This window comes from Cloeon dipterum, chromosome 2 (assembly GCF_949628265.1).
Source record: "Cloeon dipterum chromosome 2, ieCloDipt1.1, whole genome shotgun sequence".
Classification (NCBI taxonomy): domain Eukaryota; kingdom Metazoa; phylum Arthropoda; class Insecta; order Ephemeroptera; family Baetidae; genus Cloeon; species Cloeon dipterum.
In genome coordinates, this window is record NC_088787.1 from 12,972,181 (window position 1) to 12,985,043 (window position 12,863).

At 44.5% G+C, this 12,863-nt stretch overlaps 1 protein-coding gene across 2 annotated transcripts; it reads left to right on the forward strand.

Annotated features, from left to right (window-relative positions):
* Positions 1–33: 33 nt before the first annotated feature.
* On the forward strand, positions 34–12,290 carry Chc (clathrin heavy chain). 2 transcript variants are annotated; one of them, XM_065481558.1, is made up of 16 exons: positions 34–243; positions 3,367–3,574; positions 4,182–4,726; positions 5,051–5,401; positions 5,461–5,586; positions 5,832–6,203; positions 6,266–6,515; positions 6,907–7,846; positions 8,075–8,305; positions 8,367–8,901; positions 8,956–9,101; positions 9,298–9,727; positions 9,989–10,417; positions 10,597–10,818; positions 10,880–10,955; positions 11,212–12,290. In XM_065481558.1, the coding sequence occupies exons 1-16, from the start codon at positions 202–204 to the stop codon at positions 11,325–11,327; spliced, it is 5,019 nt and encodes a 1,672-aa protein (XP_065337630.1). In that variant the 5' UTR covers positions 34–201; the 3' UTR covers positions 11,328–12,290. The 2 variants fall into 2 exon arrangements, with proteins under 2 accessions (XP_065337630.1, XP_065337629.1); XM_065481557.1 differs by having other exon boundaries at positions 35–243; positions 3,367–3,592.
* The last annotated feature ends 573 nt before the right edge of the window (positions 12,291–12,863 follow it).

Consider the following 12,863-nt stretch of genomic DNA (forward strand, 5'->3'; position numbering starts at 1 on the left):
TCGCGGAGGATTATGTACGCCCTGCGCTGTTGACGTCACGCACTCAGCCGGCGGTCGCCATGTTTGATTGAGATACACCACTGGAGCTGCGAGTTGGACCCTCAATATTCGACCGATTTTGTCCCATTTCTTTATGCACTGGTGTATGGAAACTGCATGAAAATTAGCTAACGTGCCCTTGTGTCGAATACAAACGCCACAATGACTCAAATACTTCCGATTCGGTTCCAAGAGCATTTACAGGTGAGTCTATTTGTTTTGTGCCGTGTTTGGTGGCCGATGCCTCGCTCGAAATGTCAAAGAATCCGCGGTTTACGCCCGAAGTGCCTACTCGATGTGGCCAAGACCCTTGGCACGGGCTCACCCCTTGTGCCACTTGCAGGCCGATCCCAAATTTTATGCTTTTCCGGTGTCAGAGGGATGATATTGACCTACTTTCTGTCCGTCGGGATCCATCGTGAGATCGTTTCTTTGGACAAGGGGTTTTTCCTGGACTGAAATGAATTAGAAATTGGATCTGCGTGGGATTTCCATAAATACTATTGTGCTTCGTGCTTAATCGCAGTATTTTTCCTTTGATTCGCATGACGGAAAGTTGCTTTTTGATTATCATAGCCACGGAGGCGTAAAGAGCTAGAGCCGCAAAACGATACATATTTGAGTGAGTGAATCATAGCAGCTGAGCGAGTTTGAACTCTTTCGCTCGAATGACTCTTGAAAATCAGCACCTAAGGCTGTGAACGAATTAAACTCCTCTTAAGCAGCGAATTACCGACCCAGACGGGTATAATTGGCGGATTCAAATTGGAGCAGTCTGTCGTGCCAATAATTGAACCTTTCTTTCCTCCCCCGGAGCAGAATGCTAGGCATGGGCATCTGCCGTCGGCGTCTCGGTGTCAGGTGCAGAGCGTGCCTGCAGCCGGAAGTCGCGCGGCAGGTTCAGGTCGCACCCGATTTTACACCATTGTGCACCTGAGCGCCTTGCAAATAAATTCAACAAGCTCCGTAGATTGTCTCGGACGATAAGTTCGTGTGAGAGAGAATAGCAGTTCAGACAAAAGAGCTCTTCTTCATGTCCACAACCGGAGCGAAAGCTCAATTGCAATTGCACGCAATGCTGCAGTTTCGGCAACCAGGCTGCTCAGAAACAGAAACTTTCCCTCGTGTTTAGAAGCTTCTCGAAATCATTAACACTAAATAATAGCTAAGTAATGGCTAAGACATAACAGATCATAACTGTTATTTGTCATTACTAATATCTATGAATCGTCAGGTAAATTAAAAATCGATTATTTAGGATTCAAGAGCAAAAGATGAATCAAATGGAGAGTAAGATTCAAATGAAGAATTAAGAAAAAAAAATGTGAAACCAAGCCTTGCATGCACAAACAACTGCAATTCATGATATTGGGAGTCAAGTGATAAGGGGTCGGATGCAGACTGCATACTTGCAATATTAAATTCGGTCTCGGTGCTAAGGTGCTATGCTGTTGGTATGCACATTTTCAGCAGTCTGCGGTTGACTTCATATTATATTTTTGGAGCCAAATTTTGTATGCGTACCTGTGATTATGATTACGAAAACAATGGCTCAAATAAATATGGGCGGCTAAAGTGAAATTTTTAAAAAGTAAAATAACAGCTGCTGCTGTCAGATATTCCGTTCTAAAATTTTCACTTTTTCCGCCCACGTGAGTAAAACCATTTGTTCAGTAAAATACGCAATGATCAGGAGAATCAATCAATAATGTTATTACTGTGACTCACAATCAGCGTTTCACATTATTTTATGACTGCAGCGTCCCGCCCTGCACAACTGATAAAATCAAACCGAGATAAAAAAAAATTATAAATTTTGTTCAGATTTGAATTTCTGTTTCATTTTCGAATGAAAATACTCGGGAACAATTTAGAAAACGATCACTTCTTCACAATAACAAATAAAACAAAAGTCAAATAAAGATTATTATTGTTATTATTATAACAACAATTTTCGTCCCTTTCCCCTACGTGTCTTCGTAATCTCATTTTTCTCTATCGAATAATAATGGTGAGTGTCTGGCTGGGCCGAAATATATAATTTCTAATCGCGTTAGGAAAACGAAGCCAGGCAGCACGAGAGGAAGCAAAAGTTTCGGTAGGCGTGAAGAGAGTGCGAGAGCGAGATATGATAGTGGGCGTACCACAGCGCGCGCCAGTATCGATTGACTCGCTCGCTCCCCTGCCTATGTTGCGATAGAGCCCAGCGTGACCTACAAAATCGGCATGAATGAGAGCAAGACAACAATTAAAATGCACCGCGCGTTTTGATTTTTTTTTTCGCCAATTTCCTTATCAAGTCTGGAACGCCAGCGCCAAAGCAGACATGCTATCCTCGACTTGTTTGAAATTCTTCACCTCCTGATAAGGCCGAAACAAAACGGTTGTTGCCATAAATCTTATTATTATTATTTTCAATTTTGGTTTCGTGTCAATCAGACCTGTCGTGCTGGCTGCTTGAGTCAACAAGCATGAAGCCAATGAAAATCGACGCACGGTCCGCCAGCAGCTTATGCTTGGCACAATGAATTTTAACAAGGGCTAATGGACGCGGCGGAACGCACGGAACCGTCCCTTTTAATTGTTGCGCATGGCCGTGACTGGCGAATCACCAACGGAAAAGCTGATAACAATCACGATTATTTTCTTTTGAATAAAGCAGTAAAAAAATTAATAAAATGAATTAAGATAATTAAGAGAAGCCCACAGCTAAAATGAGAATTTTTCTTGGCAGAGATGATATCCGTCCGATTTTCCCAAATTTTTTATAATAATTCCACTGCGCCGCCACCCGACCGGGCCGCGCATGATGGCCGCCCCCAGAGTCTACGCGCGAAAGTCTGGATGGGACATGAAAAAATGAAAATGACAAGTAACAATTCCAGGTGAAACTTTTATCATAATATGACTGTAATGGGCGAGTCTCTGCCCACCGCGACCATTGCGATATTTTTAAATCCCACTGCAGGGGTGCTCTCGCTTTGGTCGAGAAAATGCACATTGTCGAACAAACACAGACTCTGTTTAAAAAATGTTTTCTTTGCTGTTCTGCTTCTGCAAAGAGCAAAGTCCTCGATTGAATTGGTAGCGCAGTGTTTAATTCCAATTGCCTTTATCTGGAATTGCTTACAAAAAAAAGCTATTCTTAAAAAATACGTCAAAATCGGCACCCGTAGAAACTTTGTCAGGCTCAACATGATGATATTGAAATTGGCCATACACCAATCTGATTTTTATGCTGATTTCTTCGATCTGATTGTCCCCTGATTCGGTTAAACTAAATTGAATTTGCAATTTTTGAATGACTATATTTCTATTTTATTGCAGCTCACCAACATTGGCATCAACCAAGCCAGTGTGAGCTTCAACACTCTGACCATGGAGAGTGACAAGTTCATCTGCGTACGTGAGAAAGTGGGTGACACGGCGCAGGTGGTCATCATCGACATGCACGACCCCACCAACCCGATCCGGAGGCCGATCTCGGCAGACTCAGCCATCATGAATCCAGCGTCCAAAGTCATTGCCTTAAAAGGCAAGGCTGGGGCCGAGGGTGCAGATAACTATTTTTTTGAACAATCTGGGATGGTGTTCGTTTTATGCTGCCAGTCTTGATTGTCGTACACACACAAGAATCACCTTTCTAATGCACTCGGCGTGCGTGGTTGCCACGTGGTCATGATTTTTGGGTGGCAACCCGTCGCCTTTGGTTGTGTGCTCTTCTTTCGCTAGCGTAATTTGGAATAATATCGAGTTGATGTGTTGATATTAGACTACTTCTACTCAGACAGCTTGCTACTAACAGAGATTAGCTTTTAATATCACATGAAAATTTGCAATTCTCGTTCACGCATATATTTTAGCTTTTCCGCGTAATTGAGCCAGTGAGTTAAATTATTATTTGGCACTTCTTTCGCATGTTGGTAATTAAAATTTCTTTGGTCAGTCCAGTTAAACCATGGAAATCGAATTTTAAGTAGAATATCTATGGTTTTTGGAGTTAAATAATTTAGAAACCATCTCTTTATAAAGTGAACGGGCATTGTGATATTTCCGTCTTGTATCGGCTTTTATTTCTAACTTTTTATATTTTTCAATAACTGGGCCCACGCGACACCTGCTTATGCCAGTTCGGTTTTCAGCTCAAAAAACGCTCCAAATTTTCAACATTGAGATGAAGAGTAAAATGAAGGCGCATACAATGACTGAGGATGTGATTTTCTGGAAGTGGATCTCGCTCAACACCCTGGCGCTCGTCACCGAGACGGCCGTCTTCCACTGGAGCATGGAGGGCGACTCGACCCCCCAGAAGATGTTTGACAGACACTCAAGCCTGAACGGCTGCCAGATTATCAACTACCGGACGGACGCGAAGCAGCAGTGGCTGCTGCTGATCGGCATCTCGGCGCAGCAGAATCGCGTCGTCGGAGCCATGCAGCTGTACAGTGTCGAGCGAAAGTGCAGCCAGCCGATCGAGGGCCACGCCGCCTCCTTTTCGCAGTTCAAGATGGAGAACAACCCTGAGTTCTCCACACTCTTCTGCTTCGCCGTGCGCACCACACAAGGCAGCAAGCTGCACATCATCGAAGTCGGCACGCCGCCCACGGGCAACCAGCCCTTCGCAAAGAAAACTGTAGACGTTTTCTTCCCACCAGAGGCGCAAAACGACTTTCCAGTAGCTATGCAAGTACGTGATATCATTTGATTTATTATTTTGAAGCAATAGCGATAAACTTAAGCTACAAAAATAATCCAAACCTAAAAATTTGATGTAAACAATACACATGAAGAAATTTGGAAATCTATAAAAGGGTAAAAATGAATAGAAAATTACTTTAATTACTGGGTTTAACATATACTTAGATTTGTTTATCAATTTAAACATTTTCTTAATTGCGTACTCTCACAACTAGCAACAACAAATAATTTCCTATACACCCTGCAGGTACAAATTAAATAACACATTTTAAAATATTAAAATTTAGACTAATCTATGAATATTTATTTTTAGGTTAGCCCAAAGTATGATGTCATCTACCTGATCACCAAATACGGCTACATTCACATGTACGATATTGAGACTGCCACTTGCATCTACATGAACAGAATCAGCGGTGACACGATCTTCGTCACTGCGCCACACGAAGCGACGGGAGGCATCATCGGCGTCAACAGGAAAGGCCAGGTGCTCTCGGTGACAGTTGAAGAAGAAAACATCATTCCATACATCAATAGTGTCCTTCAAAACCCAGACTTAGCCCTTAGGATGGCGGTGAGGAACAACCTGGCTGGCGCCGAGGACCTCTTTGTCCGCAAGTTCAATCTGCTTTTCCAAAACGGACAATACTCCGATGCAGCAAAGGTGGGGAGATGTTTTATCTTGATTTCATTTGTCTTTACATTGTGTAATTTGAATTGCAGGTTGCAGCCAATGCGCCAAAGGGAATTCTGAGAACTCCGCAAACTATTCAGCGATTCCAGCAAGTTCCAACCCCTCCTGGCCAAACGTCTCCCCTTCTACAGTACTTTGGCATTCTCCTTGATCAGGTACTTCATCTTAAAACGTCTGACTCCTGTCCAGTGTATACCAATTAAAGAGTAAATTATGCACATTCAAATCCACTGGCCAGCTTTCGTTGTTGGCAAGACCTACAAAGTGTGCAAGAGCAACACGGCATTATCAAAGTCATTGATTTCCTCATAAGTCAGTGGAACAAAATGCCAAGCATTTTTAAATTTTTTACTTATTATACTCCATTTATGTTCATCCACTCTAACAAAATTACTCTTAGGGTCAACTGAACAAGTACGAAAGCTTGGAGCTGTGCAGGCCGGTCTTGCAACAGGGCCGGAAGCACTTGATGGAAAAGTGGCTGAAGGAGGACAAACTCGAGTGCTCTGAGGAGCTGGGCGACCTCGTCAAGCAGGCTGACCCTACCTTGGCCCTTTCAGTCTACCTGAGAGCTAATGTGCCCAACAAAGTAATACAGTGCTTCGCGGAAACCGGGCAGTACCAGAAAATCGTGCTGTACGCCAAGAAGGTCGGCTACACGCCAGACTACATTTTCCTTCTGAGGAACGTGATGCGCATCAACGCTGACCAAGGTGTCCAGTTTGCGCAGATGCTTGTCCAGGATGACGAGCCCTTGGCTGACATCAACCAGGTTTGTTCTTCTAATTCTGTAACAGCTTTTTCTCAATACTCATTTTGGCTTCCTCTATGCAGATTGTCGACATTTTCATGGAGCAAAACATGGTGCAACAGTGCACCGCCTTCCTGTTGGACGCTCTGAAAAATAACCGCCCCTCTGAAGGTCCCCTCCAAACAAGACTGCTGGAGATGAACCTGATGTCGGCCGCCCAGGTGGCGGACGCCATCCTCGGCAACAACATGTTCACCCACTACGACCGGGCACACATCGCCCAGCTTTGCGAAAAGGCCGGCTTGCTGCAGAGGGCGCTCGAGCACTACACTGGTGAGTTGATTTGCGTTTTATCTCTCTCTGAGTATTTTAATTGCATATGTGTCCCTTGAACGCATTGTTGCGTTCGCGGTTACGAAATATGCAAAGAGTGAGCAGGTGCTCAAAAGCCTGGCCTTGTTTCATGGCAAGGCTGGGAACTCAGTACCTAACATTTTGATGTAGAGTTAAAATCTGGTAACATTTGAAACACTTATTTTCCCACAAAGCTGCATTGGAAAAATCGGCAACTAGATTTACTGCAAATTAACTGTTTTTTAAACAGGATGTTGAAAATCATCTGGACAAATCGTTCAAATTTTTTGAATGGAAATGATTTTTTAAAATCTCCCAAGTTTGTATACAAATTTCTTATGACCTCACATTTTTGTCTATTTTCTTGCAGACTTGTACGACATCAAGCGAGCAGTGGTGCACACGCACCTGCTGAACGGCGAGTGGCTGGTGAACTTCTTCGGCACGCTGTCAGTGGAGGACTCGCTTGAGTGTCTGAAGGCGATGCTGACGGCCAACATCCGACAGAACTTGCAGGTCTGCATCCAGATCGCGACCAAGTACCACGAGCAGCTGACGACGAAGGCGCTGATCGACCTGTTTGAGTCGTTCAAGAGCTACGAAGGCCTGTTCTACTTCCTCGGCTCAATCGTCAACTTCAGCCAGGACCCAGAGGTGCACTTCAAGTACATCCAGGCTGCGTGCAAGACCGGCCAGATCAAGGAGGTGGAGCGCATCTGCCGCGAGAGCAACTGTTACAACGCTGAGCGCGTGAAGAACTTCCTGAAGGAGGCCAAACTGACCGACCAGCTGCCTCTGATCATCGTGTGCGACCGTTTCGACTTTGTGCACGACCTCGTGCTCTACCTGTATCGCAACTCTCTACAAAAGTACATCGAGATCTACGTGCAGAAGGTTAACCCATCTCGTCTGCCGGTCGTGGTGGGCGGTCTGCTCGACGTCGACTGCTCAGAGGACATCATCAAGAACCTGATCCTGGTCGTGCGCGGCCAGTTCTCCACCGATGAACTGGTGGAGGAGGTTGAGAAGCGCAACAGGCTCAAACTGCTTCTGCCCTGGCTTGAGTCGCGCGTGCACGAGGGCTGCGTTGAGCCTGCGACGCACAACGCCCTCGCCAAGATCTACATCGACAGCAACAACAACCCCGAGCGCTTCCTCAAGGAGAACCAGTTCTACGACAGCCGCGTCGTCGGAAAGTACTGCGAGAAGAGGGATCCGCACCTGGCCTGCGTCGCTTACGAGCGCGGCCAGTGCGACAGAGAGCTCATCAATGTCTGCAACGAGAACTCGCTCTTTAAGTCTGAAGCACGGTAAGAATAATTATTAAAATAACGCCCGCGTTGCACGCTGTGTCCCTTAAATGCTTCACTTGGCGTTGAAGGTTACGAAAAGTGCAAAAAGCCAATGGGTGCCTTAAAGCCTGGCTCTGTTTCTTAGCACCGCTAGGAACTCTGTACCTTACAAATATTAATTCCTGAAGAGCAAAATTCTTGAATGTTACCTGCTTTCATTTTTGGTTAATTACGTGTACTTTACAGCTATCTGGTCAAGCGCCGCGATCAAGAACTGTGGGCCGAGGTTCTGAATGAGAGCAACCCCTACAAGCGGCCACTCATAGACCAAGTGGTGCAAACGGCCTTGTCGGAAACCCAGGATCCCGAGGACATTTCTGTCACCGTGAAGGCGTTCATGACCGCCGACCTTCCTAATGAGCTAATCGAGCTCTTGGAGAAGATAGTCCTTGACAGTTCTGTTTTCAGCGATCACAGGTAAAACTAATTTTACTAACACAATCTTTGAATAGAACTCGAACATCTTTCTTATTCACAGAAATCTGCAAAACTTGCTGATCCTGACTGCAATCAAAGCAGATCGGACGCGCGTGATGGAATACATTAACCGTCTGGACAACTACGACGCGCCAGACATAGCCAACATAGCGATCAACAACCAGCTGTACGAAGAAGCGTTCGCCATCTTCAAGAAGTTTGACGTGAACACCTCAGCGATCCAGGTGCTGATTGACCACGTGTCAAATCTGGACCGCGCGTACGAGTTTGCCGAGCGATGCAACGAGCCGGCCGTGTGGAGCCAGCTTGCCAAGGCGCAGCTGCAACAGGGCCTGGTCAAGGAGGCGATCGACTCGTTCATCAAGGCCGATGATCCGTCCGCCTATATGGACGTCGTCGAGACGTCACACCGCACCGGCAGCTGGGAGGACCTCGTGCGCTACCTGCAGATGGCCAGGAAGAAGGCGAGAGAGTCCTACATCGAGTCAGAACTCATCTACGCCTACGCCCGCACTAACCGGCTTGCTGACCTTGAGGAGTTCATTTCTGGACCCAACCACGCCGACATTCAAAAGGTACGAGAGGCTTCTTTCCGGACCGGATCTTAATTCATTGAGTTTGTATTGCAGATCGGCGACAGATGTTTCGACGACAAAATGTATGAACCGGCCAAACTGCTGTACAATAATGTATCGAATTTCGCGCGGCTAGCAATAACTCTGGTGCACTTGAAGGAGTACCAAGGTGCTGTCGACTCCGCTCGCAAAGCTAACAGGTTTGTTTTGCAAATAATACCTGTCTAAAAATTATCCAGGCAAAAAAACTTACGTGAAATTAATAGCTATTACATAACATAATTTATATATAAATTTCTAGAGTCATTTTAACTGTCTCATTCCTTGACAAACCGCAGTAATTTAAGTCACCATTTTAATTCCGTTAAAATGATATCATGAATTTTTGTGCTGCAGTACGCGCACATGGAAGGAAGTTTGCTTCGCGTGCGTAGAGAGCGAGGAGTTCCGTCTGGCGCAGATGTGTGGCCTGCACATCGTGGTGCACGCCGACGAGCTGGAAGAACTGAACAACTTCTACCAGGAGCGTGGCTACTTCGAGGAGCTAATCAACCTGCTGGAGGCAGCGCTGGGCCTGGAGCGCGCCCACATGGGCATGTTCACTGAGCTGGCCATCCTCTACTCCAAGTACAAGCCAGCCAAGATGCGTGAGCACCTCGAGCTCTTCTGGTCGCGCGTCAACATCCCCAAGGTGCTGCGCGCCGCCGAGCAGGCTCACCTCTGGGCCGAGCTCGTCTTCCTGTATGACAAGTATGAGGAATACGACAACGCTGTCGTCGCCATGATGAATCACCCAACTGAGGCGTGGCGCGAGAGCCACTTCAAGGTAGGATTAAATTTAAAAAATTCATTTAGTTAAAAAAATATAAAATTAAAATATCAAAGCGTCGCTAAAAATTTAATAAATTAATGAACGCACTCTTTACGTCTCAATAAGTAATAAAAAGATTGCAATGTATGGGGCAAAACACTAAAACAGCCCTGCCAAACCATAATGATTATCATTTTGAAACTAAAATAAAACGAAAATTTCCGTATAAGGTGCCAGTAGTCAATATTAACTAATCTCTTTATTGTGTTTTTGAAGGACATCATCACCAAGGTGGCCAACATTGAACTCTACTACAAGGCAATCCAGTTCTACGTGGACTTTAAGCCGCTGCTGCTCAACGACGTGCTGCTCGTGCTGGCGCCGCGCATGGACCACACGAGGGCTGTGAGCTACTTCACCAAGGTGGACCACCTGCAGCTGGTCAAGCCGTACCTGCGCTCGGTGCAGAACCTCAACAACAAGGCGATCAACGAGGCGCTCAACGGATTGCTGATCGACGAAGAGGACTACCTTGGCCTGCGCACCTCTATCGACGCGTTCGACAACTTTGACAACATCTCCCTTGCTCAGCAGCTCGAGAAGCACGAGCTCACTGAGTTCAGACGCATCGCCGCCTACCTCTACAAAGGCAACAACCGGTGGAAGCAGTCCGTCGAGCTCTGCAAAAAGGACAGGCTCTACAAGGTTTGTTTCCCAGACCTCAAATTTGCCCTGCCCCTCGTTAAATGATGAAATAAGCTTGGCCATAGCACCATTCAGACTTATAATGGTGATAGTACCTTTCTGAAAACAGTTATTTTTATTTATTTATTTTCTTGATCAAATTCCTCCCAATATTCATTAAGACTTTGTTAATTACGCAGGACGCGATGGAGTACGCGGCCGAGAGCAAGAACGCTGAAGTGGCCGAGGAGTTGCTCAGCTGGTTCCTGGAGAAGGGCAACTACGACTGCTTCGCCGCCTGCCTCTTCCAGTGTTACGACCTACTGCACCCAGACGTGATCCTCGAGCTGGCCTGGCGACACCGCATCATGGACTTTGCCATGCCCTACTTCATCCAGGTCACCAGAGAGTACACTAGCAAGGTAAGATTGCGTCAAAGAGTCACCTGAATAAAATATCTAAACATTCTTATTGGTTTGGCAGGTGGACAAGTTGGAGGCTGCCGAGTCGCAAAGAGCTGAGGACCATTCCACTCAGGAGAACAAGCCAATGATGATTCGTAAGTTTCTAGTCACGCTTCACTCTGATTTTAAATTCAGTTAATTCCTTAAATGTTGTAAATTTACTTATTGCTGTTTTTACCCAAGAAAATACTCATTAAATGTTTCTCTACGTGATGAATTAGCTTGGCCATAGCACCATTCTGAATTCACTGTTGATAGTACCTTTCTGAAAGAGAGAAAAGCTTTCTCTTACGAATACAAATTACCGCTTGTTCAATTGCTAATCGTCTGCATTTGTTTTTGTGCTTGCAGCTGAGCCACAACTGATGCTGACCGCCGGTCCGGGAATGATGGCGCCGGGCTACTCGCCAGGCTTCAACGCCACGGGCTACGCGCCCAACATGCCCTATCAGGGCTACGGCATGTAAACAGAGAGACTAATTATGCCGGCAAACACACACATATACAATGAGTATAAACAAAGAAAGAAGCTTCGGCGGTGCGCGGCCGTCTCATTTGTACATAGGGAAATTGGGGTGGACAACTAATTAATTAATTAATTGATCATGCAGGCTGGTAGAGCTCATTAATGATTATTAATTAATTATTACTCTTTTATGCTTCGTAAAATCAGTTTTCCTCTTTGCATTCTGATTTTGTGATTGTCACTGCTCGAAAGAAATTACATTGCTACTCTCCTTTTCCTTGGTAAAGTGAAAAAGCATGCCCTCGGACCGTGTGCATGCTTCGACTTTCAACTAGTGTGCAATTCTCAAACGTTCGTTCATTCCATAATTAATACTGACTATATAAATATATTATGCTTTGTATCGGAAGATTATTCTCATGATTAATGTACATTGTTCCCCGCGGGAGGTGTCGAAAGGAAAAATGCTGACCTTTTTATTTTTCATCCGTGAGTAAAGAAGTTGATTGTTTCGTCGCTGCAGTTTTGTGTGAATCGTCTGTCGCTCTGGCTTTCCTCTCACCATAATCATGCAATTCGTCGCTGCTGCAGTCGCTCTTGCTGTAATTTATTTGTTATTTACTGATTTGTTTATGTGGTTGATGCTTTACACAAGTATAGTTATTACGGTTAATTACGATAATTATTACGAATATATTTGTCATGATTATTCTATTACCTAGCTACAGTACGAAGAACAGTGATTCGCATGGCTATTATTATTTTTTCGTCCTGTTTTGAGCGCTCTCGATATTGAGAGATCAAAATAAATATAAATGAAAAATATAGTGATGATGAAGATGACGATGAGAGTGGAAAGATGAAATGTTATATGAGAAAATCAATTATTATATTGAGAAAATTATAATTGCACTGTACCGTGGTATCAACCAGTGTCAGAATAAAGAAACATGTGACGCATTAATCACGCATTTTACATTACACAACAATCCTCAAATTTTTAAGATCGACTTAATATTGCTAATTAAATTTGTATTTGAGTCAAGCGTGGTGTCTGGTATGAGTTTCAGGAAAGAATGGAAAGATTATGAATTATTACGAGCTTAAGTTCGACAGGTAAAAATTTGATTTTAAAAATGTTGCACAGATTCTCGTGCAGAATTCTTGGAAGACACGACCAATACTTTTCTTCCCACTAAAACTTCCAATTCAATGAACCTCCCCTACCAGAAGGGTTATCCTTCTCGCTATCCTAGAGATAGAGACATAATTAGACCACCTGAGAACTACAGCAAACAACCTCCTTGACTTCGATACGAGTATAGGATTTATTACCGAATTTCCTGACTACTTAAACTCATGTAATTTCGCCCTAAAAAAATGATCTGAATAATGCTCATGTATGTATATGTTAATAGTTACTTTGTGAAATAAACAAAACTCAACTTAATTTCTAATCTCAAATTTCAATTTCATTGTTTTTTGTCCTTCTTTCATTATCGAAGCACGGATCGACGCACCTTTTGTCGATCATGGC